General features: G+C 41.9%; 3 protein-coding genes across 9 annotated transcripts in view; 1 reads left to right on the forward strand and 2 right to left on the reverse strand.

The window, feature by feature from the left end:
* The window catches only part of arhgap24 (Rho GTPase activating protein 24), an 89757-nt gene extending 85564 nt beyond the window's left edge, over nt 1–4193 (reverse strand). The window contains exon 1 of the mRNA XM_029444514.1: nt 3769–4193. The gene's annotated coding sequence lies outside the window, so the exon portion shown is untranslated. The remainder of the gene's footprint in view (nt 1–3768) is intronic.
* A 10037-nt stretch (nt 4194–14230) lies between these two features.
* esm1 (endothelial cell-specific molecule 1) lies at nt 14231–16012 on the reverse strand. The gene is made up of 3 exons (XM_029444928.1): nt 15560–16012; nt 14929–15072; nt 14231–14791 (listed from the first exon to the last, which is right to left on the reverse strand). Exons 1-3 carry the CDS (start codon nt 15867–15869, stop codon nt 14697–14699), a joined length of 549 nt encoding a protein of 182 aa, XP_029300788.1. The 5' UTR covers nt 15870–16012; the 3' UTR covers nt 14231–14696.
* A 1463-nt stretch (nt 16013–17475) lies between these two features.
* The window catches only part of LOC115016553 (probable E3 ubiquitin-protein ligase HERC1), a 41225-nt gene continuing 30776 nt past the window's right edge, over nt 17476–27924 (forward strand). For 5 of the 7 annotated variants that reach the window (XM_029444360.1, XM_029444361.1, XM_029444362.1 and 2 more), the window contains exons 1-13: nt 20964–21935; nt 24157–24252; nt 24360–24542; nt 24692–24904; nt 25080–25178; nt 25267–25363; nt 25481–25624; nt 25818–25945; nt 26455–26599; nt 26694–26865; nt 27112–27246; nt 27445–27610; nt 27739–27864. In XM_029444360.1, coding sequence (XP_029300220.1) covers nt 20964–21935; nt 24157–24252; nt 24360–24542; nt 24692–24904; nt 25080–25178; nt 25267–25363; nt 25481–25624; nt 25818–25945; nt 26455–26599; nt 26694–26865; nt 27112–27246; nt 27445–27610; nt 27739–27864 — 2676 coding nt within the window. Of the gene's footprint in view, nt 17544–20932; nt 21936–24156; nt 24253–24359; nt 24543–24691; nt 24905–25079; nt 25179–25266; nt 25364–25480; nt 25625–25817; nt 25946–26454; nt 26600–26693; nt 26866–27111; nt 27247–27444; nt 27611–27738; nt 27865–27924 lie in introns of those variants that run through there. The other 2 variants (XM_029444363.1, XM_029444359.1) reach the window with 1 other exon arrangement.

Here is a 27924-nt window from a genome sequence, read left to right on the forward strand (position 1 = left end):
GGGGGTTAAGCGAACTGTTCAATACTTAGGACTTTCAATAAATCACATTATTTGTTGATGAAAACTCATAGAAGTTATGTGCATTATGTGTTCATATTAAAGGTCATCAATGACCACATGATGCGAATAATCTCCCGCCTGAAACCTTAATGATTCACTGATGAATAGCAGTCGTGTTAACATGTGGCAGACAGTGCCATTACGATCTGTCTGTCTCCAGTCTCCAGTTTTTTGCATTTTCAGCAGCTGCTGTGCTCCACATTGGCCCGAGTGCTTGCCAGTGAAGCCTGTGCCAACTGTCCTTGGATGATGTAAAGGTCAATAGTGCATTAAGCATAAAAGTCAAAACAGTGATACTATGTAGTGTAATCAAGTCTGATATATGTCTGTCTGTCTGCGTTATCACATGATGTCTGTTTCCTCCAATACACCACCACAAAGTTTCCAGTAAGACGTGATTGGTGGACAATGTGCCAACTTCATTGCATTATGCAAGTCAGTATGTGTGTATGTGATGTGTTTCATTATCAACTATCTCTCCCAGGCGAAATTCAGATCAAAGCCAATGCATTTGACAAACTATGCTCTCCTACTACAATGAGTGATTTTCATTTGTTTGTGTATGTGCACACCACCCTGCAAACAGCAGAAAAACACGCAACAGAGAAAACATGAACTTCTAATTGCCAGTCAATGCTGTCAACCCTTTAAATATCTCTCAGCAACCTTCCCCCTTAAAGTCTGCACAGTAGGGCCTCCGTGACCCACATGTGTTAAAGACAAATATAACCCTCCGCTACCAAAGCTGCTACCTCGAGAGCGGTCTGTTTCAGTTAGACTCCTGCTGAAAAGTCACAGAGGTGAGAGGAGGACATGTTTCTCGCTGTGCTGTTGGTGTGCTAATAGTTGGATAGGATGTGAAAGAGGAAGAGCTTCGAAGCGGTCACAGATGGAAGTAGTCAAACCCGTGAAAAAAGCAAAACCTGATCCATTGCTCTATCCAACACACGCAGGTCTATCATGATTTAATGCTGAAGGGGTGACAATCTGAGAAGCTATCCTTCATCATGGAGTAATCCCCGATCCGTCTCTACCCACACAACCTACTGGGAGAGGAGGATGGATGAAAGCAGGATGAGAGGAAGGGTGGTTAGGCTGGGCTATGAAACAAGAAACAAAGAAGGATTGGTTGTTGGAGATTCATTTTCTTTTTTCTCCCGCTGCTGATACACCAAATACACTCCTTGGCTTTCCTGTATGAATCAATGTGATGAGTCAGTGTCTATTTTGTCTACACACCCATTTAGACGCCATATGTGGCCCCCTTCATAGTCTACAATGCAGCCCTTTTGGTATGATACACTCGCCACCCCATCACTAGCATCTCCGCCCCTCCCTCTCCATTTTCCTCCACGCCATGTGTCACAGTATGTCTGGGAAACTGAGCAGCAGCCATGTGAAAAAAGCCAGGCTGAAGACTTCATATTGACCGCTGACTCATTCTACATGTGTTTGACACCCTGCTATAACTGAGTGAAGGATACTGTTGATGTGGCTGTCATTTGTAATGCAGCAGTATTAATACCGGGGGATATTTCCCTTACTAAAAGCGTGCAGACCTATCTCGCTATCTTAATGACAGTGAAAAATAATATGTGTATCCGCTCCATTATGAGGATTCGCGCCAACATTTAATTATTTCTTGGCCCAAGTTTCATGAAAATAGGGTAGGAGTAGTTTTTACGTAATCCTGCTGACAAACATACAAACCGAACCGAAAACATAACCTTCTTGGGCAGAGGTAACAAGTTGCTATGGTCACAAAGTTAGAAGGCGAACTGAAAATCACACCTGTGATCATAGTTATTTCCCCCTGAGATGTTGCTCGCTATTGCAGTTTGCTGACTCTGGATTTTAACCTCCATAAATGTCACCTTACTATAGATTCTCTGGGTGAACTAGCAGATGTTTTTTTTGTAGTTTGACATTTTCACACTTATTCACTCTGGCAGAACGCTAGATAACACGATTGATATCATTTTCATCAATCTTCTCATCTTACTGTCGGCCAGAAAGACAAAATGTCAAACTATTCCTATAAGAATTTGATCTCAACTCCAGTTTTGCTGCAGTTTTAGTCTTCCTCGTGTACATCCCTTCCTCTCTGTTAATAAGCAGATATCACAGAGTCAGATGGGAACAGTCGGGTGCAGCAGCTGACACGGGGAACCTGATCCCTGGGCTTTTCAGCAGCACAGCTTGTGCACTGCAGACATTCCTTGCACAAGGGGGGGGGGGGGGGTCATCATATCTTCCCTCCTTCTACCTCGGTTCATGCCTTGTTTGCTTCCTTTTCCATTAACACAGCAGGTGGGAAAACAAGTTGTCTTTTCTGTCCTCCCTGACATAATGCATCTCATCAACACTTACCAACCTTGTCCCTTTCCTTCTCGTCCTTTCACTCTTAAAAAAAAAAGATTCTCAATCTCCTTCTCTGCCTCACCTTCCATTGCGTGTGTTCTGTGAGTTTGCAGTAAGTGACGTCCTCGTACATGCAACACAACTAGCACATTAATTCAAACATAATTGAGTTTTCGCATCTGTTTGGCCAGCCGACAGCCAGACAAGGGGGGGTCAGTGTTTTGAATGGCATATGCCACGGTCTCGCCATCTGTATGTCTTGCATCAGAATTAGCAAGCCCTCGCAAGAATGCTGGTCTAACGGCTCAACAGATAAGTGCAAATGATTTTAATGACATGACTTACACCTACCTGAAAAGTCGAGAAAATTGATGCTTTCCAGAAGTCCAAGTGTCATTGCTATGGTTACTTACAGTAAGTTGGTGTTTCATTTATGCTAACAATGAAGCTAACATGCTTTAGATAAAGATTGTAGTATTGAGTCACTTTCAGCAGGCCCACCCAGGTGTGAGGCATGTGTGTATATATGAGTGAAAGTTGTGCACTTATTTCCTCCCGTGCATATCTACTCCAATCTTAATGATGCATACTGCAGGTGACAAAGCCGGATACGTTGTGTCACTGGTTTAACGCTCTTCTGCCAACATCACGGCTTCTCTCCCTCTCCTCTTGTGCCGTACACAGGCAGACTCTCCCCGGTTGCATTCGACACAACCACAAAGCTTTATGCAAATTATTGCTTGATGACGTTGCCAATATGCAAATGAGTGTATGCCGTCATCTGGCGACTGTTGCCGCTAGTACTACTGACTGTCATTGGAAAGGATTTGGCAACACTGCACCGGACACTCAAGCTTATAGAGAACCAATCTAAACGGCCATTGTATCATTATTCTATAGAGAAGAGCATCTTCTTAAAGTTAAAGCAAAAGACTTGTCGTTGTCCACTTTAATGAACCATTAACCTCAAATTCATTAGACAATGAGTCATTTTGTGAGTGATGTTTGAAAAGCTTCTTCCAAAGCCTGGTCTGAGTTCATATGTGTCAGAAGTAAATTAAACTAAATCCCACAAAACACCACCAAATGTCATCGCAACTACCACATACTGCTTTGCTCAAGATAGTGGTGTCACTTCTGCAATTTTATATAAAGTTCAGCTCCAGGGAAACCTGCTAAAATATAAATAAGATATTTTAAAGTGTCAGTCAGTAAGACTGGACCAGTCAGTCAGACCATGTACCTCCAGCATCTTCACATTCCTTTTCCGTGCCAAAGTGAGTGATGCCAAGAACAATGGCACAAAATCACCAACATACTCCAGAAATACTCAAAGCGCAGACTCACCTTTCAAATAAACAGCCTTGTTGAATCCTTCAGCTCTGACGTGTGATGATGCACACACCTATTGTGTCCTATCCAGTGACAGGCAATCAATCAGCATCAACAGAGATCCCGGGCTGAGACGGGCTGAAGTTGTACTCCAGCTCCTTCTGCTGCTGCTCCGCTGAACAAACTCAGTGTGTGCAGACTGGATTGAGTTAGCAGAGGCTCAGACGAGCTGTTATAAACTTTTCCCCTGATTGCTCACACCATCTGCATGCTGAGAAAGTCTCCACTGTGAACAGGATGGCTGTCGCGGTCAGCACAGTCACACATGGGGCAGCATTACAGCAGGAGTCCGCCCAGACACATGCAAACCCACATGCACTCACACACAAAAACACACACACACACACACTCTCTCCCCTAACACTGCAGCCTATGCAGTCCTAACTCCTCCAGTCATCCTGGCTGGTGAGACGCTCACACTCAGTCTGAGAAGACTGTGTGTGTATGTTGGTTGCAGAGAGGAGGAGGAGGAGGGAGGAGCGAGGGAGGGAGGGGAAAGTGTGTGGGTGCGTGTTTTGAGTGTGTTTTCGGAAGTCTTTAGATGAGAGCTCTCACTGAGCAGGGCTCCAGCAGTGCAGCTGACTTTCTCTTGTTTTTCAGATTACACACAAGCAACTGGCAGTTTTTTAAAAACTCTCCCACTGTGTTCCACTCTTCTCAAAAGGCTAACAGCCAGGAAATCTCCAAACGTTGCTAATGCGGAATATAAATCCTGGTTTCCCCATATATCATCGACGAGTAATTCTGCATACAAACACAGAAAGCTGCCCCAGTTTTAAGGTCTTCAAGATGTCATATACAAATGACTGCGTGCATGTAGTTGGACAAACATTTATTCAGTGACACTGTCCTCACTTTGGTGCAAGCCCAGCTGTATACACACCAGTGGAAAGTGCATCTTGTTTACCGTGGGAGTCTTCCTTTTCCATAGTCTCGCAGTGGTTCCTTCTGAAGACAAGTATTTTTCATTTCCTTTGGAATCTACAAAAATAACAATGTTGAAAGTGCATAATAAATGGAGGTAATATCAGAGGTAAAGCCTTTATACTGTACTTGCGGTAGTGAGGCATTCGTGGTTTTGAAAATGACCGTCTGCTTTTACAAACTGAGGGATTCTGACATGTAGAGTACATTCCTGAGCTCAATCATGCAATCATTAAGCTCCTTATCGACTCGCAACCTGCTTAACCACCAGACTATTGATTTATGACAAGAGAGCAGGCACATTAAATTAAAAAAACTACTTTCTTACAGATTTCAAGGTATTATGTACTATTATATACAGAAGAAAATATATATTAAGAATATTCACCACCAGAAAAGTCTATTTTCCTATCTATAAAACACTGAAGCATACATAGCACAATTTATATTATCCACGACAGACAGATGTTGAACCTTTAACACAACCTTAATGTATCCCGGACACGTGACGGCCACAGCCCGGAAAATGTACTCATTACTAATAACGGAGGGAAATTCCAATCTATGTGGGAGGTGGCTGATGTATCAACAATAATTACTTCCTCAAAAATCAAATCAGGATGAAAATGAGTTTATTTATTTCACATACAGTACACGATATGAGAATTTGGAGTGTGTGTATTGTGATGTCGACAGCTGGTTGGGTTTTTGAGGTGTGAGAGGTTCAAGCGTTGGGTCAGGCTCAACACATTATGTATTGATCCGGTTGATGTATGAGCAGACTCTATACAGTGAGGTGGTAGGGGGGGGGGGGGGGGGGGGGGTGGTGAGGTCAACATTACATTTGGACCCTCTATTAGCATATGTCAAATAATTAATCAAAGTGGCAGCAGCAGTACATGAATCTGTCCAAAGCTTCAAACTGACACTTTCCGCAATGCACAAAACCATGATCAGACCCCTCCAAATGCCTGATGCATCCATATATTATTTTATATTTTATATATATTTATATTGTGAGACTTGCACCTTAAATGTAACATATTGAATAACTTATTTGCAATGTGGCTGTTCATTTGTTGCTACAGCACAGCCACAAAATTAACAATTTTTCATACAGACTTTGGTGCAACCGCTCTGACCCATACTCGCTCATGTGCAGTAACCATTAAGGGCACTTGGTAGAACACCTCTTTGTTACATTTTGTTACCCTATACAAAAAGTGGTTATGAAATTGAATGACATGTCATTAAAAGAGTAAATATTTCAAATGTTTTCTTCATGTGCAGCTGTGCAAAGATATTTATATTCACCGCCCAACAGTGAGAATGTAGCGAAATGTATTCCTCCCAATAAAATCTAATCTCCACACAGAAGATGAGTCTCTCTAGGTGTTATGAAAATCCTCATTAGATGAAACAAAGATTAAATGAAATGTTGAGAACAAACAACAGTACGCTCTGAGCCATCTGTCCTCAGACATCCTTCAGCATGTTTTATTATATTTGCAGGACGTGGAATGCTGAACATGAAACACTGTGACCTTCTGACGTAAGAAGTGGCCATCTGTAAACAAACTGGGGATGCATCTAGTCCCATGAGATACTCTCGGGGGGCCTTATCCGATAGGAGATAACTCATATGATTGGAATGGATGAATCTTCACAGAGGAAGCCTCTGGGAGTTGAAATGTTCTCAATGGGTCTGCTGTTCTCATGGCCTTGCAGTCAGAGGTTTGGACACTTGGTGACTTCTGGCAAGATAATGAAAATCTTTGGAGGCTGCGGCAGACGGACGAGAAGTCTTTCCCCGTGGACCAGGATGACTCTGAAACTCATTCACTTTGATTACAGGTTATGGCTTTTAATATTGCTGTATTTTGTAGACACTTTTACATCACAGCTCATTTAGCAGATGCTCTTATCCAGAGCGACTCACAGTTGACTAACTACAGTCTCTCTGGAGCAACTCAGGGTTAAGTGCCTTGCTCAGAGGTACAATGGTGGCAGCCTGGTATTGAACTCACAACCAAGCCGTACCACTAGACCACTAGGCCATCACCACCCTAGACGGTCCCCTTACTGCTAAATAGTCTCTATATTAGCCCTTACAGCTTGAGGTAAATACTTTCTTTATATATGTGTGGCATGGCATATTGTGAATGATAGCAGGAAGAGCTGAACAAAGTGATATCCAACATCTGTGTGTGTGTGTGTGTGTGTGTGTGTGTGTGTGTGTGTGTGTGTGTGTGTGTGTGTGTGTCTGTTGACCCGTATCTGTATAATGGCAGCAGTTCCTTTTTTGCATCACGACCCCAAAAAAGGTCACTTCTTGAGTTCCGCTTTAGTGTTTTGTCGAAAGGTTTCTTCAAATGTAGAACATATCAACAAAAAGGAAAGTGGAAAAGGATTATGCCCTTGACTCCAGACCAAAAAGTGTGACGAGGTGCATGTAGCCATGGAAACACTCACTATTTACAGAGATAAAGGCCAAAAAGAGTTTAACAAAATTGACTTTAATCATTATTTTGACATTTAAAATGAATCTCATGACTGCTTATATGTGAAAAGTGGTCGCTCGTAGTGATGAACCTACAGTATATCTGCAGTTGAGCTTTATAGCTTCTTTCAGCTCTTTGTTTTGGTTCACTCTCACCCCTCTCATCAGCATCATCAATGAAAAAGCTTTAAAAATAAACTGTACACAACCTGCTGAGAACCAAACAGCATACAGACAGGCAGCGATATTTTCCCCCAGAAGTTTGGTGGAGAGCAAAGCAGAGCTAAAAGAAGAACGAATACTTGACTCACGATCATCAGCTCATCAACACAACTCCAAATGAATGTTAATGTTTCTCCGTATCTGCTGGATGTGAAAAGACAAGTTCGTCATATCAAGTTAAAAGAGGTGATAACGTGTCAATGTTTTTAGTCATGAGACCTTCAACAGCACAACTCAAAGTAGTAAATGCAAAGCTGAAGTCTCTCTGTTCCCTCATTTCCTGTCAGCTTACCACCGTCGGCTCTCGAGTCTCTAAACTTATATACTTACATATCCGGCTTTTTGAGTTACAAAATATCATCACCTGAGTAGCACTGCCTTCTTTAAATACCTTCAAAAGTCTTTCACAAACTGCCTTCAAGCAAACAAGTTGTTTTACATAATCTTTGACTAAGTGGAATGAGGATATCGACGATATGGCCTGCAGGCCTCTCTTCTTTTAATATGTGTTGAATGCGTTCTAACTGCTACGATAAGAAGTGAGAAGTCATCGACACCAGTCAGTGGGATTGTTAACAGTAAGATTCTGTGTGAAGCAGACACTGTGTTGTTGTTTGTCGAGGTCAAAGTCACCCCCTATATATTGTATTATAAACGTCACAGCTTTGTTCACTCTCCTCCACGTATGCTCCTCCTGACCTCGATGGAGACAGAAAATAAAGCAGGAAGGTTGCAGTTCCTTCTCTTAATTTGCTGACGGCTCTTTAAAAAGGTCAATGCAAACACACAGCACTTCCTCCTGTCTGCATTCAATTCAAAAACTCTGTTGATGTTGACTCCCATAAACTACGAACATCTCACAACCACTACACATGCCAAGATAATGGTACGTGAATTATCATGATATGAAAAGCGGTAAAGTCTACTCCAAGGTGCTGGAAAGGACGGTTCAGCCGGTAGTCGAACCTCTGATTGAAGAGGAACAATGTGGATTCCGTGCTGGTCGTGGAACAACGGACCAACTCTTCACTCTCGCAAGGATCCTGGAGGGGGCCTGGGAGTACGCCCATCTGGTCTACATGTGTAATGTGGATCTGGAGAAGGCGTATGACCGGGTCCCCCGGGTGATACTGTGGGAAGTGCTGCGGGAGTATGGGGTGAGGGGGTCACTTCTGAGGGCCATCCAATCCCTGTACGCCCAAAGCGAGAGTTGTGTCCGGATACTCGGCAGTAAGTCGGACTCGTTTCCCGTGAATGTTGGCCTCCGACAGGGCTGTGCTTTATCACCAATCCTGTTTGTGATTTTCATGGACAGGATATCGAGGCGTAGTCGTGGAGGAGAGGGGTTGCAGTTCGGTGACCTGAGGATCTCATCGCTGCTCTTTGCAGATGATGTGGTCCTTATGGCATCATTGGTCTGTGACCTTCAACAGTCACTGGATCGGTTCGCAGCCGAGTGTGCAGCGGTTGGGATGAGGATCAGCACCTCCAAATCTGAAGCCATGGCTCTCAGCAGGAAACTGGTGGATTGCCTACTCCGGGTAGGGAATGAGCCTTTACCCCAAGTGAAGGAGTTTAAGTACCTCGGGTACCTCGGGGACGATGGAGCGAGAGATTGGCTGGAGAATCGGAGCAGCGGGGGCGGTACTGCAGTCGTTGTGACGAAAAGAGAACTGAGCCAGAAGGCAAAGCTCTCGATCTTCCGGTCGATCTTCGTTCCTACCCTCACCTATGGTCATGAAGGCTGGGTCATGACCGAAAGAAGGAGATCACGGGTACAAGCGGCGGAAATGGGTTTTCTCAGACAGGGTGGCTGGCGTCTCCCTTAGAGATAGGGTGAGAAGCTCAGCCATCCGTGAGAGACTCGGAGTAGAGCCGCTGCTCCTTTACGTTGAAAGGAGCCAGTTGAGGTGGTTCGGCATCTAGTAAGGATGCCACCTGGCTGCCTCCCTATGGAGGTGTTCCAGGCACGTCCAGCTGGGAGGAGACCCCGGGGAAGACCCAGGACTCGGTGGAGAGATTATATCTCCTCACTGGCCTGGGAACCCCTCAGGATCCCCCAGTCGGAGCTGGAGGATGTGGCCCGGAGAAGGGAAGATTGGGGTTCCTTACTGGAGCTGCTGCCCCCGCGACCCGACCCCGGATAAGCGGTAGACGATGGATGGATGGATGGATGGATGGATGATGGATGGATGAAAAGCTGCAGCAGATTCTTTATTTTCAGTCCTCAATTTTTTTTTTCTTCTCTTATTTATAGTCTATTCTTTGCTACTGCAATAATTAGATCTTCCATCAGAGATTGATAAAGGTTGTCTTTTCTTCCTCCACACCTAAATATTATACCTCCTTCTTTTTCTTGATACACTATCGCTCTCTGGTGGTGACTTCTGGAACTTTTGGATTAGGAATTTAATCTTATTTATAGCTGTTTCTCTTTACCTTTCTGCGCACACTATAATACTCATAATTGAAATATTGTATTTAAAGAGACTAAAGAGAGTTTGTATCATGATGTATGGCACTATGACAGCAGCCTGTAATCAACATTAGGTCTGTGCTGTAAAATCCAGATTCATGACAAACACACAGATATTAACGCAAATTAAGAGGAATTGCAGTAAAATCTCTTATTGCCGTATTTATCAGATTTTCAAGACAAACTAAACAGCAAATAATTGCAAAATATGAACTATATGGTGCAATAGCATCAAGGAGCCACCAGAGGTCCACGTGTCACAGCACAAAGGGCATTCAAAAACTATTTTCACAAACCTATCCTGAACTAAATCAATGTATTACTAATATCAGAGCTCTAAGAGGACATTTGTTTTATTTTTATATGATGTTTTTATATTTAAGTTAGTTTGCAAGTGCTAAGAAACATTCTTCGAAGTGTGATAATTGTGCAACCTCAGAGTATGTACCAAATTGTTGTACTACAAAGTCAAATTTAAAAACACATCACCAGCTACATCATAAATCCTACCTGCCTTTGCCTCAAACCTTCTTCAATAAAACTGCCTGGAATATGCAAACTTTTGTCTTTTGTTGTCCACACTGGTCACTTGTATTTGGATATTAAATAATTCTGGTCTGAATTTAACTTACACTTTGTTAGGCCACATCTTTTAACTGTAATTAAAGGCTTTTAAGTGTCAATTTTTCATTTTGATTGATCCTATCCTAATAGATTTGAATATAATTTGCCTTGTGTGGATGCTGATCACATGACATGATACTGTTTACTCAGTCTCACAGTCTCTGACAGATTGTTATTGGCTCAGACAGTATTTTCTCTGATAGTATTTTGTACGTAGTGCCGATAGCAGGATGTGGTAGTGGAATATTATGCTATTTCTAAAGCAGAGAGTAAAGCGGAAAAAAAAAGCTCACAGAGCTCCAACTAAGCACGCTCAAAATGTAGCTCCACCAGTCATTTAACCAGAAACCACACATAAAGTGGTACAATTACACGAAGAGACTCTCCGTAATCCTGACGTGTGATAATAAACCTGTCGGGTAACGTTCCTCCTGACTTCACATTGATATGAAACAAGACAATTCCTCTAGGGGTCAGAAATCTGTCAGGTCGCTGAGGTCAAGGCTCCAGACGTTGACCGCAAGACGTCCCTGAGAACTGCTAAGTGGGGAATCCTGTATTAAAGGAGCCGAAGAGTTAATTACTCAAAGTGCGTCACATCTTGAATTAAGTGACATGACAGCCTGTGAGTTAAACTTCTTGTCAAACGTCACAAGCCTCAGTTTAGACGTCTGTTATCAATGTAATCAATCTCACCTCTTAATTTCCTCGTTCACAGTGTTTACGTGTTGTCTCCATTCAGCCTTGTGATTCTACAGCTACAATAAACAACCTGTTGAGGCAGGGTAACTGTAAATAACAGACCATCTATTTGCAGTAAATCAGTGTTATTTACTACTCCGTTCACGCACCTTTGTTTCTACAGAGGCGGCAGTGACGTGTTCAGGGAGTCAGATAAAGGGTATTTCTCACCAACGCTTTCCTGTTATTTTCCAGGACCCTTTGTTTGGTTGCGAGGCCTCGGCCTGTCCGTTCTCAGGGGAATGAGAGGAACAGTCGAGCCCCGAGCACTTATGAACACTCCTGTCCTCATACACAGAATGCTCCCATACCTGTCTGCATCACTGTGTGTGTGTGTGTGAGTGTGTGTGTGTGTGTGTGTGTGTGTGTGTGTGTGTGTGTGTGTGTGTGTGTGTGTGTGTGTCACCTTGTCCTTGGATTAATGAGATATATCTTTTCATCTGTTTCAGAGAACTTAACCTTTATATGCCTTTGAATTCCACTAATTAATTAATATGCAATAATGCTCTGGTTTTAATTTCTAATCATTTTAATTAAACGTCAAAATGAGAAGAAAGACATTACCTACCTTCATTCAAAGCTTGACGATGCAGCTGCAAAATACACATTTTGTAGTTTTAAATTAAAACATGTATTGTATTCCTTCTAAAATGTATATTTCTAATTCTTCATTTCCCACTCTCAACAGATGATTTTAAATATAACATAGTGTGGCTCACAGCTATCGTAAAAACACTTTGTCACTTTTTAAATGTGTCTCAAGGACAGCTTGTTTGTTGATGGTTTTTAGGCGTTGAGCTTTCATTTGAATAACAATTGAATAAAGTGGATGTGAAGTGTCCTTTTCTGCCCTTGGACAAGAGGACAGGGCCTTTGCAGCTTGTAAATTCCAAGCTTTTTCAAGTGTCTTTGGAACAACAACAAAAAAAAGAATCCATGCTTTTCAATTCCTGTCCTGGGCAGACACAACAACAACAGGAAGAAGGGACATTTTCACAGGTGTCAGGAAGCACAGGAAATAAACAAGCTGAATACGGAAAAACATTTTTGTACCAGTAAGAGTCAGAGGTGAGGCTAATAAGAGATATTTTTAGCTGGGTCTGGGTTATTTCGCAAGTTCGGCCAAAATATTTGATACAATCTTGAGCTCCATTGAATGTTATTTGTTATGTTATATGTTATTTACTGCATTTTTCACAGACCAAATTATGTGAATACATTCATTTTGTCGAGTCCATTTACAAAATGTATTAGAAACTCAGATAATGTATCACAGAAAGATTTCTGATCCTCACAACTTGTTGCTAAATGCATCTTTAATTAAACAATGTATTGTAATACACATTTACATTCGAATGAAACCTACCTACTGAAATATTTAAGACTTCTAGAAATTCAAAGCTTTATTCTTCAAGTACTTTTTAATTTTTTTCAACGACTTGAAATACTTTTATGGATGTTTTGCTGCAGGAAGGAAATTCTGAAAATGTGCATTACTTAAGAAAACCATATGCAAGATTATCAAATTTGAATAATTTCTATTTATGACTTTTCCCCCATGTAGTTCCCATGTATTGTAATAAAGCTGTACATGACATATATGCATATGCAGTAGAGGAAGTTGCCCGAATGTTCTCACATGATCTTTTGTAAAGCCAGTCTTTGCTCTTCAGGTCTTCTTGTGCTATAAGTCGTAAAATGATTCTTTTTTTTCCACTGAGAAATGTTTTCTGCTTGGGAACAAAGAATATTTGGCCATTTGTGGAAGCAGGGCATTCCAAGAACTTAAGATTCTCAGCCCTTTCTGCTCCTGTGCCACTTCATATCATCATGGGAAACTAGAATTCCTTCTACGCAGAAGATATTTCTATCCAGACCTCTTAGCATTTTTCAGATAAGTTCTACCTCTCATGAATAAATCTTTCTAATGTCTTCCAGAGAATATCAACGACTCCTCCTCTCCTTTCACAGAAATGCTATTCGGATTTGAATTTGTCTCGACTTTCTGGGTCCATGCGAGTGTCGAAGGTGCCAAGTGTCTACAGATCGTCTAGAAATACTGCATCAAATGTCCACACAAGTTCAAAAGTACATGTCAGAAGTCCTCTTCAGTAGTCAGCCAGCATTTCATTTCATTTATTCATGGATCAGCCAATCCATTGGATGACACGTTAAAGTGAAAAGATATTAAAAGTCAAACTATGTTAGCATGACATATAATAACGAACACTTTTCCTATTGGACTTAACAGCTTCCTCACTCTTTACTCTCTTATCTTACTCACCTGGTGTATGAATTCAGAGCCAGTACTGGTGATGTGATATCATAAATGATAATAATGGCTATGTGCCTCTGTAATACAGATTTGAAGTTCCTCCGCTCTCAGCAGCGTTCATACAACTAAGCATGAATAGTTAAAAGGGCTAGTGCAAAGCAAACCGCATGAAAGTACTAAACATATTCATATTCTCTCGGCTTCAATTCCAGTGTTTTGTTGGAGACACCCGTACGGACAAAACCTCTGATGTTAAATCTCTTTTACAGAAACATGAAAATAAAAGTGTATTTAATCTGCTCTGCTCACTTTTGACGATTTAATTGATCTTATACTTTTCCCCCCAAGTGGTCATTTGATCATTATTTGTCTTTCCACTCAGATAATTGTTTGTTGAGCATTTCTTTTGTTATTTTGTTATGCCTCACAGACATTCAAAAGTCACATTATAATTAATTGAATGGCATTTATGGATGGCGTCGCTATCACCTGCATATTTTGCCGGAAATATAAATCTGCAACTGCTTATTTCATCATTATTGATTACTCTATAATAAAAGCTCTCAGGGTTTTTAGATAACTAAAGTACTGTAACAGATGATGCATCACTAAGAAAGACAATGAAAGGTGAATTAGGCAATGAAAATAACATGTCAACAGTCAGTGATAACTTTGGTTTAATTGTAAGAGCATTCTTTACATTGGCTGGTGTCATATACATGATATTTTCCCTGTCCGCTTTTCATACAGTACAAATAAAATATCATGAAAGGAAAACTTCAAAAGAATTTAGTGGACTACAATGAATCAATGAAAAGTATGGCCGTGTCCAGATTGAAAATAAAAGCAACGTCCTTCTCTTGTGACAATAACTCTCATTTTCTCAACAATAATGTATGAAGGCACGCTGAACGAGACGATCAGCTGTATGCCGATGGGAACAGAGTACAGGATGATCTCAGGAACCGATGAAGAACAATAACAAAAGAATAACACAGTCTGAATATTCCAAATGCTGTAAAAAACCTTTTCATCGTTTAACATAATAAAATATATCTTTCAGTTCATCTATAAGTTAATGCTACATTTACACTGAATAGATTCAGTCTTGTCAGCACTTGTCAGCGAGGGTTGAGCCGCTTCGGAGCGGTGGATCTGTCCGTGTGTTGATCTGTGTTCTGGGCAGTGCTGACTTCTCCTGAGCCCACCTCTCCCCCTGGAAATACAAAGGAAATAATTCATTGATCTCTCAATTCACGCAGAACGTAATTGAGCCAATGTGGTTAGACATTTGATTGCTACTAGCCCATTGAAATATTACACTTTATTCTAAGAAGTGTCGCAATTTTTTACCTTCTTGAGTCTCAGTCTTGAGCTTGCTGGCGATTTTGGCAAAGAATTTGAGGGTGAGACAAGCTCCTGTCTCCCTGTCACATATGTTACCTTTGCAGTTGCATGTCTTGCGACACTCAACTCCGTAGGTTCCATAGAGACAGTCTGTAAAGAAAGAAAACATTATTTTAGAGTAGTCTGCTTTGTCTCAAAGAACAAGCAGGGGAAAAGGGGTTTCTGTTCCAGACTGGATCTAATGGGGCTCATATTCTATAGTGTTAAAGACTCATATTCACAGTCAGCATAATGATAATCACTTACAAAAAAGATGAGCCATAGATAAAAAAAAAAAAAACTGCAAGTGGATAGTTGCATGAGCATTGATGTCTAAACTCCAAAGCCTCTCATGGGCTAATCATCAAGTTAAATGACCAATTATTATATAAAGCAAGAATGCACAAGTCTGCACATGTGCCTGTATAACCATTGATTATATAGCAGGTGCTATGTATTGTGACTATTCAATAAATAGAGCCTAAAAGACTGTAATAACATAATGGGATTTGGTGCAGCAGGGCATCATATATTCAGGACGCAGCATACAGGCAGTAATAGCACACTAGGCACATTTAAATGTGGAATGTGAATGTACCTTTGCAAATCCCATATTCGTCTCCGTAATCGTCCTCATCCTTGTAGAACTCGCAGAATAATCCCGGTCCGCACTTCACCCCGTGCATGCCCGACACGGTGCGGTAACAGTGCTCCCCTCTGCCGGCTGCACAGACCTGGCAACAGCCGCAGTCATCCAGGACCGTCCTTGTGCAGCGCTGCGTCCCGCCACACCGCTCCACGTTGCATCTGTCGGGGCAGTTCACCGCGTACTTGACATTGGCGCTCCACGCCTCAGCATCTTGCACTATGAGTGAGGACAACACTGTGATGAGGAGGAGAGACATCATACAGGGTAGAGAGCTCGTGGAAGGGCTGCTGTCTTTTGGATGTCTCGAGGAAGAGACAGAGGCGGACCACTTCTGGGAGACTTGAGTGGAGTGACCTCTGGCTCATCAGGTTGTATGGTTATCAGCGATGAACAACTTTGTTTTGCACATGGCTTTGCCCTCGTCAATTTCCTCATTCCGGTGTTGTCGTCCTTTTTGCCAGTCAGCCCCCTTTTTTAGAATTCCGGCTTGGAAGTGGGATTAACTCTGGACCGCCATCCAGGAATTGAAATCCGTGTGGCCTGATGTCATAAATTATCTTTGGTTTGTTTTTGTGTTCGTGACTGACGGAACCCCCCAAATCTCGTGACTGGCTTAGCTTTGAAGAGTCACATTTGATGTTAGAATGTTTTTTTAGTCACAACTTCCTATGATTGGAAATCATACTGATACTATTTAACAAGATATATACATAATAAATGTTAGCTCAATTAAATAATCTTGTAGGCTCACATAGGAAACAAATAAGGTATTTTCTTAATTATAGTTGTGTCTAATGTTTAAAAGTGAAAATAAAATGGAAGGTAAAAACCATAGGCTACGTGTATTTAACATAATATAGCATCTATGATCAAACGCAAAAAGAAGAATAGAAATGGACACTTGTAAATCATCTAATAAATACAAAGATGCAAACTAGTCTTTAATTCATATTATCATTAAAAAAATACTGTATCAGCCAGAAGAAGGAACTTATTACTAATACAACGTGACATCTAATGTAACATGTAACAGCAGTTCAAACCACTATTTGAATCTGAAGTGTTTTAAAGTCTCTTATGCTGATACTGTGGTTCAAGATCTAAAAACACTGCATCCTACATTTCCCACAATGCAACATCATTGAGGTTATTTTCTCATACTTGACAAAGCTTTCCCCAGAGCCACAGAGAACACTATTAATCTTTTTTGTTTGGTTTTTTTGGTACGAATAACCTCATATTAAGTCGATGATGTATGATATAAGTGGATTGCTCCTTTTAAAAACCTATTTTATTTTATTTTCTCTTAACCTTGTGATGAAAAACAGTTCCTGTAAATCATTAGAATATCTTAGAATAACTAGAAACTTATTTTGAGATACTAACTCATTGTTTTTAGATACAGAGTCATCATTTTCACAGACTAAGTCATTATTTTAGGATACTAACTTATTATTTTGAGACACACAGTCATTCTTTTTGGGATACTAACTCGTTATTTCTAGATACTAAGTCAGAAAAGTCATTATTCTTGAGATAATTCGTCATTATTTTGAGAAAGTTTATCTATATAATGATTTACAGTATCTTTTCACAGTGTAGACTACTTGCTTTGATATGTAGGATATACAAATAAAGAAGTTGTGCTGAACAGTCTTAGTTTTATCACCTGAATGTATGGATTTGATAGGTTTTAACAGGCAGGTGTCCAGTCTGGATGGTAAAATAGCCTATATGAAAAATAAAAGATAGGTGAATAGAAACATGATGATGGTGGTAATAATGGTGATTCCCACTCCGAGACACAAGGTGGCGGTCATCCAACTGTGGTTGTCGTCAGCGGTTAAAACTCAAGCAGAAGAAGAAGAAGAAGAAAGAGGAGAAGGTTGATATGATATTCACGTCCAAGGGAGACCTCACCGGGACGGGACAGGTAACGCAAACCATTTATATGCGGGTGTTTACAATCAAGGGAACCTACATGTCTGATGTATTTAAAAAAGAATAATAACCATGTTAATAATTAGATATAACGTCAACGAGCTCGGGAGTGTTTTGCTGAGACCTGTCAGACAACAAGCGGAGGGGCTTGGTCGCGTTTGACAGCCATGGACCAGACTAGCAACTGCACTGCAGCCAGCGTTAGCTCAGCTGTCACCGCAGATGCTATAAAAATGTTACCGGTGTTTGTCAATGACACGACGGAGACTGCGTTTTAAATGCACACATTTGGCTTTTTATGTCGGGTGTAGCGAATAGCTAATATACAATGCTACCCTGTAACTGTCGCTAGAGATGGAAAAACACATCAACGCTATAAAATGTTGACATAATATTCAAAGTAAGAAGCCGGATAGCAAGGCTGGATAACGTCGTTAATTGTACAGTTATTACATTCTCCTTTCGGCTAATGTCATTAGCATGACTGCCCAATTCAATGGCTAACTTCTGACAACATGGCATCGGTAACGGTGTGTTTTTAGCTCACTGCCTCCCACCCCCAGCATCTTAACATAATAATTAAGTTGCTGTCAGCCATTATGTAGCTCATTGTGTGGTGAATAAATCCATCAAATGCTAACATCAGCAATGTTTGTGCCATTTACGCATCGATTGACTAAAATGCTTATTGTGGTTGTCGTGGTAACAGAGCAGCCCCAGCGTCCTTTGGTCCAGTTTATTCTGGATGACTTTCAAACCCCTGCATCACCTCCAGTAAAGTGAAGCAGGATGGTGGAGGTCCTCCCAAATAGCAGATCGTCTCACTCTCTTGTAGATTGAGGACAGCTATCCTGCAGAAACATTTTCATTTGAGCCTTTGCCATTTTTACATGATCAAATCCAAAGTGAGGGGTTTAGGACTTTTCATAGTCTTATTTATTGTAAATGTAATATTTCTGGGTCTCAGACTGTTTGTAGGACACAATAAATAATTAAACAATGTGTCACTATTTTTCTAACATTATATACTTAAAAGATGAAATAGAAAATGTACCGTTAGTTGCAGCCAAGGTTTACATTTCAGATTGTTTTACTCCACAGTCATGGTCTAATGAAGAGCATGTGTTACTTTAGCTGATCAGTATACTTTCTTTAAGAAAAACAAGACTTCTTAAAATATGTGACGTTCAGAAATATGTTGTCATACTGTAGTTTTGTGTCACTACAATCACTGACATTTACTTTATATGGTTTTATCATTAGTCGTACACATGAGTCCACCCATGAGCCTTTATGTTTTATTTTTAATTTTTACATCTAACTGACAAGTTGCTAAGATATTTAGCTCAATTTGTTATATGTTATTAATAACAAGTAACACAACATGTGTTTTGACATCTGACAACTGACATCGATGTGCTGTATAGTGAATGTTTGATCAAATCTGAAGCTAGCTGAGCGTAAAAAAGGAGAAAAACTCAAGATGTGTCCTAAATGTGTTCTACACTTACAGATAGTTTTGTAATCAGTGATGGTTGTGCCTGACACTGCTGCTGGTTGCTTGCTGCTGGTCGTCTGACCCGAAGAGTCCATTGCTATATCAATGCCTGCTGTTATTTTTGGCCAGAGTGGAAACCATATAGCCCCACAGGCCTCAGGCAAGGCAAGAGACTATGGTGGCATGCTCACATGTTTGGCAGCCTGTAACCAGCACTCATACAGGGTCCATGTTTTTGTACAAATTAGAATCGTACATGTCTCAGCTATGACCCAAGAAAAGGAGATTCCTATTCTACACCAGTTAGTTTACACTCAACCTGTGTGTGTGTGTGTTGCTTATCTTACTTACTTATCTTGTGGAAATTATAGCACGTGATAGAACATGTATTTGTAATGAAGGGTTAGTTTTGCATTCATTCTTTTAAACTGTATTATTTTATATAGTTTAGAATTAGTAGGGGGAATGTAATCATACTGATATTCCCATGAAATCATCCACTAAGACATGAATGCTGTCTGTCGTGGGGACTTTCTCCTTCTAACCTCCATTATGGATTGCATGGTTTTCAATGGGTCCAGTTGAAAAACCTCCATATGATTAACTTTGAACACATTTGTATTATCTTTGTTTAAGTAGTAATACAATTCCTAGGGCTGCAACTAAAGATTATTTTCTTTATTGATTAATCTGCTGATTATTTTCCAGATTAAACGGCTAAACTTTAGGTTTATAACATTTCAGAAAAAAGAGGAACATGTCCTTCCCTGTTTCTCCAAGTCCAAGGTTATGTCTTTGGATATTTTGACGTCACTCCAAAACTCAAAGATATTCAGTTTGAATATGATATAAAACAAAAAAGCAGGATATCTCCATATTTAAGAGGCTGAAAACAGCATTTTCAGACATTTTTTGCATGATATATGAAAAATATTTGCTGATTATTTTTCTGTTGATCTGACTACTCGTTACAGCTTTAATAATTTACACTCAACAGCAGCAACAACAATAACAACTTGCTCTTTATTCATTTATAAAGGAGACAACAATGCAGGCAGACAGACAGACAAACAGACAGACAGACAGACAGGGGGTTAGGTGGAGCCCCAGTCTGGATTTTAGAGCTCCAGGTGACCAACTTGGACAAGGAAATTTGAAATTTGAATACTGGTACATGGAGCAACATGGAGCAACAAGGTCAACCAACAGAACCTCGATCACCTACTCGCCTCCGACCTTGCTTTTATACGAGTGTGCCTCTACGTGAGGGCCAAACCATGTACTAGATCAGGCATTTAGGCACCTTTTATAAAGGCCAACTGTCCTGCCATCTAGCCAATGGGAGTGCAGAAAGAAATAGAATAAACAGAATACACCATTCAAAAGCAGACTCCGTGACCTCTCTGGGTCACTAACACTTAAGGAGGAGAGGTCAGCTAACTGATTTTCCTTAGTTAGCATTGAGAATATGAATGAACTGGCAGTGGGGTCAGATTATTATCTCACATGTGCCAAATTTCTCAAAGCATTATGTTATGAAATTAATAGTTTCCAAATGTTAATAAACCAAAAACATACCTTTTTTTTGTATGAAGTCTCCTCATTAGTGTTGGTTAGCGTTTATCATAGTGTGAGCTGACCTATTTCACTGATTCCCGCTGGGTCTAAGCCACTAGCCTGGATGTACTGGTTGTTGGAAAGGTTCCAACACTAAGGAGAAACCTGACACCTTTACTTGGCAGGGAAACACATTAGAACATTAGCTTTCAGCAGAAAATGTTGACTGTACATTTATGAGAAAGATAAAAAAAAGCCATTTAATTATGTTAATCAAGTGTGTGGCCAATAGCTCTTTAACTCATGTTTCCCTCTCTGTCTCTCAGGTGTACATCATAGTATAGATAATGCTCAGACATGGTGCCTTGTCAGACCCATGTGTTGCTGAAGTGGCAGGAGCACTTCAATAGCTCCTGGGCGGCAGAAGACAGTGTACAGACAGCCAGGAGGCATGGAGCTGCTGTGCTCTACAACAAGCTCCTTAACAACAAGGAAGTGGTGACTCTGGCACAACCTGTGCAAGAACTCGTCGGCCCACGCCTGCCCGACTTCGAGTGCGAGTCCAGCGCTTTGGCGGAGAAGGAAGAGTACCTGTCATCCCTGCTTCACAGCCAGCGATGGCTGGCTCACCGGATGCTGACGCAAACCGCCTACACCTTGGGCCTCCACCAAAGGCTGGTAGTTCTCCAGAGGATCTACTACGCACTTCATAGCAAATATCATGACAAATTCCACGTGCAGTTGCACTCCCAGTCCACAGACAGTGGCACAGAATGTGGGCAACTTGAGCTGGCCTCAGAGCCCTTCCTGCCAGGGGGAGCATCCAAAGTCAAGTCGGGTACAGATGTTCTGATAGAGATGGGTGTGAGGACTGGTTTGAGTCTGCTCTTCTCCTTACTGCAGCAGAACTGGAGATACGCAGCCTCCGTGCATCCGGAGTCGGTGCTTTGCAATGACGTTCTTGCCACAGCGTCCTCTGTGCTGACTTCTCTGCCACCGCTCTCTCTGGCCAATGAGAATAAGATCCCGTCAGTTGGGCTTGACTGCCTGGCGCAGGTGGCAGACTTCCTGAAGAAGACATCAGTGAGCAGCGGGACGGGTGGGGCAGACCCGACCGGTCGGAGGTTAGCTCTGGAGCTGCTGCTTGGCCTGGCCATGCAGAGAGGCTCTCTAAAGTTTCTGCTGGAGTGGGTGGAGGTAGCCTTGGCTGCTTCTATGCCCTCATCCACCTCTACACTGTCTTCCTCCTCCTCACTGAGCTCCCAGTACTCAGCTGGTGTGGGCTTTGAAGTCATCCATCAAACGCTTCTCCAAATGAAGCAATATTCGGTATGTCTTCAAATTTGGACCTTTTGTTTTTTGTCTGTTTTTGTCTTCTCTTGCTTTGTTTTGTGTGTAAGGATACATTATAAAAAAGGCAAAGTATAGCCTGTAGAAGGTATTCAGGTGTGTTGACATATCTCAATATGAGTGGTTGTTCTCTGCCCAGGGGAAATTGTCTATGTGATTGTTAAAGCTGCACGATATCAGGAATATGCGATAACGTCGCTGAATATTGTGATAACTATATTACCTGCCATACACCTGCCTTTTGCTGCTTTCAGTAGACTGAACAAATAGCTTTTTGAATAAAATAAATAAATAAATGAAAGGAAATTATTTCCAACATTCTTTTATTGAACTAATTGAACTTTGAACTGAATACAAATGGAATAAAATAAATAAAGAATGATAGTTAGATTTTTAAATGCAGTTTTCTAATGATACTCTCTTTCAACTAACAAAACAAAATCCCTGACAGTAATATCGCAGTCTGCCCGATGTGTTTATCACATAAGTAGATATTGTGATGATGATAAAATACTATATGTTAGTAGTAGTATTTATTGTGGTTAATTAACAACTTATGGATGGATGGATGGATAGAGGTGGAGGATAGATGGATGGCTCTATGAATGGGATAGTGGAGGAGGATAGATGGATGGAGGATAGATAGATGGATGGCTAGATAGCTGAGGATGGATGGATGGATGATGGATGGCTGATGGCTGATTCGATGGCTGGATGGTCTGGCTAGATCTAGCTGGATGGCTGATGCTGGATATGGCTGATGGCTGCTCGCTGATATCTCTGGCTGGTGGGTGATGTCTGCTGGCTGCTGGCTGCTGCTACTGGATCGCTCCGCATGGCTGGCTCGCTGGCTGGCTCGCTGCCTGGCTCGCTCGTCTCGCTGGCTGGCTCGCTGCCGGCTGCTCGCTCCTGGCGGGCTCGCTGCCTCGCTCGCTGCTGGCTCGCTGCCTGGCTGCTCGCTCTCTGGCTGCTCGCTCGCTCTCTGGCTGGCTGGTGCGCTCGCTCGCTCGCTCGCTGGCTGCGGCTGGCTGGCTGGCTGGCTCGCTCGCTGGCTCGCTGCTGGCTCGCTCGCTCGCTCGCTCGCTCGCTGGATGATGGCTTGGATGGTAGTGGATGGATGGCTACGATAGATGGCTGGATAGATAGCTGGAGGATGGATGGCTAGCTCGTCTGGATGGATGGATGATGTCTGGTCGTCGATAGCTAGCTAGATGGATAGATGGCTGATGGATGGATGGATAGATAGATGGATGGTGAATCGATAGCTAGATAGCTAGTAGCTCGATGATGCTGTCTGGCTGGATCGCTGGCTGGCTGGATAGATTGCTGGATGCGCTAGATGGATGGGGCTGGATAGATCGATGGATGGATTGCTGGCTGGATGGATCGCTGGCCTAGATGATGGATAGATAGATAGATGGATGGATGGATGGATGATGGATGGATAGATAGATAGATAGATGGATAGATGAATGGATAGATAGATAGATAGATGGATAGATGAATGGATAGGATGGATAGATGGATGGATGGATAGATGGATGGATGGATGGATGGATAGATACTTGCTTGTTGCCACGCTACAGTGTTGGTGATAATTGTACATTTTATAAGAGGTAACTTACACGCACATTTATGAACATACTGACAAAGCAGGAACGTTGCTCCTCACTGCCACATCCATTCTGGCTGTTGGTGGTTATTTTTTATTGATCAGTCATTTTTGGAGTTTGGAGTGATGCATCAGTGTGCAGATAAAGATTAAGATTGAGTCTTCCTGCCCTCCCTCCATCTGCGAGTCATCCTTTAGCAGGCCAATCAGCTTTGCAATATTTTTGGACAAATGCCCGTCCTACACATACATCTGAGCTTTGTGATAGCTAAAAGAAAGTTACACAACATAAAACACACTTAAGATCTGCATCTAAGGACTAGGATCTACCGCTTTGTTTCTCTTACTTTCCCCTTCTGCCGGATCGTGCAGTGACTTGTCACTGTTTTAGGGAAGCGAGGGTTTTTATTGTTGTCATAAATACTTCTGGTTTGGGAAGAATGTGTGCATAAAAATTAAGAGTTTGGAGTGTAATAAAACTGATTTATTGTACACCCAAACAAACCTAATATCCACACACAGTGAGTCACAGGTTTTTATTAAAAACATACACTATGTTGGAGAAACTCAACTTTTTGTTTTTCCAAGGGTTTCCGCGGGGACTCCGTAAACACTCAGGTGCTTAAGAAGGATGCAGATGGACTTTGTCGACTCTCCCAGGCAGCTCTCTGCCTGTTTGAGGAGGTGGGAGAGATTCTAGTCACATACTGCAACATGGAGGCACTGTTAAGATCTGTTATACTTTCCAGTAACTGACATTGTGGACCTCATCCTCCTCTCTTTTTCGACAGATTTGCAACCTAGCGTCCTACTGCCTGTGCTCCTGCAGCACTGATGCAGCTGCTCCTGGTTCAGAGGGTGACACAGTAATGGTGTATGTGTGGGGCAGCAACAGCAGCCACCAGCTGGCAGAGGGAACTCTGGAGAAGATCCTGCTGCCAAAGCTGACACAGGGCTTCAGTGATGCCCAAATGGTATGGCTTACGTTTAATAATAATAATAATAATAATAATAATAATAATAATAATAATAATAATAATAATAATAATACAAAATATTATTCTGCCGCTTTACATCTCATTCTTTAATGTCCTTGCTTTTATGTCCTATGTCCTTCTTTTAGATTGAGGCAGGCCAGTACTGTACCTTCTCAGTGTCTGCAGATGGTTCGGTGAAAGCGTGTGGAAAAGGCAGCTATGGCCGTCTGGGCCTGGGGGACTCCAACAACCAGTCCATGCCCAAGAAGCTTGTGCTGGAGCCCCATCGGAACATGAAGAAGGTGTCCTCCTCTAAGGGCTCAGATGGTCACACTTTGGCCATCACTGTAGAGGGAGAGGTAAGAAGTTAAAACTACTGATGCATACTGTACTTTTACCATTTTTTCTACAAAATACATTAAATCTTTTCCCTTAAATATTTTAAATAACTACAAACTAACAACAGCATTACTGCTTTTCCCCTCAATTCACTTTGCAGTGTTTTTTAATTATAACATTTTCTTAATCTTTCAGGTGTTCAGCTGGGGTGATGGAGAATACGGGAAACTGGGCCATGGCAACAGTGCTACACAGAAATACCCCAAAATCATACAAGGACCGCTGATTGGCAAAGTAAGTTGGGGGGGAAAGATGGATTGGGAATTATTTATTTATTATTTGGTTTAACATGATTTTACATACATTATGTTATCTCTGCCAGGTTGTCGTTTGCGTGTCTGCTGGCTACAGACACAGTGCTGCTGTGACAAACGATGGAGAGCTTTATACCTGGGGAGAAGGCGACTTTGGCAGACTTGGTACACACCTTATTTCTCAAGTTGTCTGTTGCTCATTTGTCTCAACAATTAAAGTGAAACTCCTTCTCTGGTATGTCGGCAACAACCTTCGTTTGTCTGTGTTTCTCCCCTGAGCAGGTCACAGTGACAGTCAGAGTCGGAACGTGCCCACGCTAGTGAAGGACATCAGTGGTGTAGGGCAGGTGGCCTGTGGCAGCTCTCACACCATTGCTGTGGCGCAGGACGGACGCACTGTGTGGTCCTTTGGGGGAGGGGACAATGGTATGTTGACAAATGACAAATTGACACTTTTGATTTGAAGTTTTTCATTTCTTAGCAGAAGACAGAAATCTGATAACTGTCGTGACAATAAGCTAAAGGACAGGACGGTGCCATAGCATCATTGGTGCTCTATCTGAACAGGAATGTCTTGAGCCGGTGTGAACTAATGCTGGTACATGACTCACCTTTGCAGGTAAGCTAGGCCATGGAGACACCAATCGTGTGTATCGCCCCAAGGTCATAGAGACCCTGCATGGATTCATCATCAGGAAAGTGTGTGCAGGCAGCCAGTCGTCTCTGGCCCTTACCTCTGCAGGACAGGTGAGATGCAGCATTGTGGCGCAATTGTCAACTAACAATAGCTAAGCTAACTCAGCTCTTGTATGTGATGCAATGTGTGTGTAGTGGAGTACTTCCTAAATACAAGGATGGAATACAAAGACAAATATATTTTTTATGTATTAAAACCCCATCTAAGGTGGGCATTGCAAATTAGTTTGGGCTATAAAGGCTGCGGTGTGTCATTGGTTTATGCTACATACCTGTCCCTATACATATAAACATACAAAACAAACAAACAAGATCATTCTTTATTAGTCCCACTACAGGGACATTTGCAGCAATTACAAGAAGTATTAGTAAAAAAAACACTATTATACAATAGTTATAATAAATCAAATAAATAAATAAACGGTAAAAAGCTAAATATAATAAGTAGACAGACTGGAGGGTTTAATTCACGTTTTTGCACATAGTAAATATTGCACAGTTAAATAAGGAGATAAGGAAAATACATTTCTGTTTTATTCTTTTTATTTTTTTTTCTTCAGGTGTTTGCGTGGGGCTGTGGCTCGTGTTTGGGATCTGGCTCCTCTGAGACAACGTCTCTGAGACCCAGGTTCATAGAAGACCTGAGTATCACCAAGATCATCGATATCTCATGTGGAGACAGCCACTGTCTGGCTCTGACGCACGGTGAGAGACCTTCAACAGTTCATCGTCTTTTTTTTTTTAGATGTTGGGATATTAAAACTGTGAACGTGCTCCGACTGCAATGTCCTTTCATCAGAGAATGAAGTGTACGCCTGGGGGAACAACACCATGGGCCAGTGTGGCCAAGGCCACACTTCGACACCAATTACCAAACCCAAAAAAGTGCTAGGTCTGGAGGGGGTGTCGATCCAGCAAATCACCGCTGGCACTTCTCACAGCCTGGCTTGGACTGCAGTTCCAACAGACAGGTACATCCTCATCTGGTCTGGAACTAATTTAACAGTTTATTTTCTTCCAGTCCTCCTGTGTTTCCTCTGTATTGTGCAAGATATATTCCATCCTACACTGTAAACTGTATATGTGATCCCACCAGATAAATCCTCCCCTTGTTTCCATTGTGTTATTCTGCTGAACTGTTGTTTTCTCATCGCCCTGTTTTATTAGTTCTGACACGTTTGTGCTTGCACAGCTCTCAAGTGATTTGTCTTTTTCAGACAACTAGTGGCGTGGCACAGGCCCTTCTGTGTCGACTTGGAAGAGAGCACATTCACCTACCTGCGCAACTTCCTAGAGAGTTACTGTGACGGCATCGGGGATGACACACCCCCTGCCCCATTCTTATCTAAAAGGTATGAAATTATTCTGATAATATTTTTTGTGAATAGTTCTTTGTGGCCTGCTGAGCTGTGAAGGTTATAATGAGTTGAATATATGTTTCCATCCCATTACGTAGCCACCAACAGGAGTACACTTGGACTCCCACACCTTCACGTTCCCTCCTATCCCCTTAAAGGACTCTCCTAATGCTCTCTGTATGTATTCCTCAGGGACCACCATCAGTTTCTTTTGCTGTGCATGAAGCTGCTGTCCATCCACTTGTCCTTGGCCCATGCTGGGGGCACGGGTGCCATGGTTTTGGGGGCTCAGGGCAGACCCCTCAGAAACTTGCTCTTCCGGCTCATAGACACCAATATGCCAGAGTCCATACAACAGGTAAACTCCTGTTTCTTATTCATGCTGATGTATGACAGAATCACTGTCTTGTGTCTAAATGAAAGTGTGCAGTGGGGTGTTAGAGCCCCTAATGTACTCATTGTATTTTATATATTGTATTACCTCAGGCAGTTCTGAACACACTGTCCATCGGTGCGTCCCTGCTGCTTCCTCCACTGAGGGAAAGAACAGAACTGCTCCTGTCCCTCCTTCCTCAGGGCCCCCAGAGCTTGAATGTCCTCTCCAAAGGACAGGTATGGGATGGCTCTTTAGTGCCATTTTAAACATTGTTATTTTTTGTTCATTTTCGTCAG

Source organism: Cottoperca gobio, chromosome 12 (assembly GCF_900634415.1).
Source record: "Cottoperca gobio chromosome 12, fCotGob3.1, whole genome shotgun sequence".
Taxonomy (NCBI): Eukaryota; Metazoa; Chordata; class Actinopteri; order Perciformes; family Bovichtidae; genus Cottoperca; species Cottoperca gobio.

What these genes read in the sequence shown, in the direction of transcription:
- esm1 (XM_029444928.1), bottom strand. Translation starts at nt 15,869, where the DNA reads ATGATGTCTCTCCTCCTCATCACAGTGTTGTCCTCACTCATAGTGCAA. An exon ending in CGAATATGGGATTTGCAAAG is followed by an intron (nt 15,073 to 15,559) that starts GTACATTCACAT and finishes CTTTCTTTACAG; the next exon opens with ACTGTCTCTATGGAACCTAC. An exon ending in CAAGACTGAGACTCAAGAAG is followed by an intron (nt 14,792 to 14,928) that starts GTAAAAAATTGC and finishes TTGTATTTCCAG; the next exon opens with GGGGAGAGGTGGGCTCAGGA.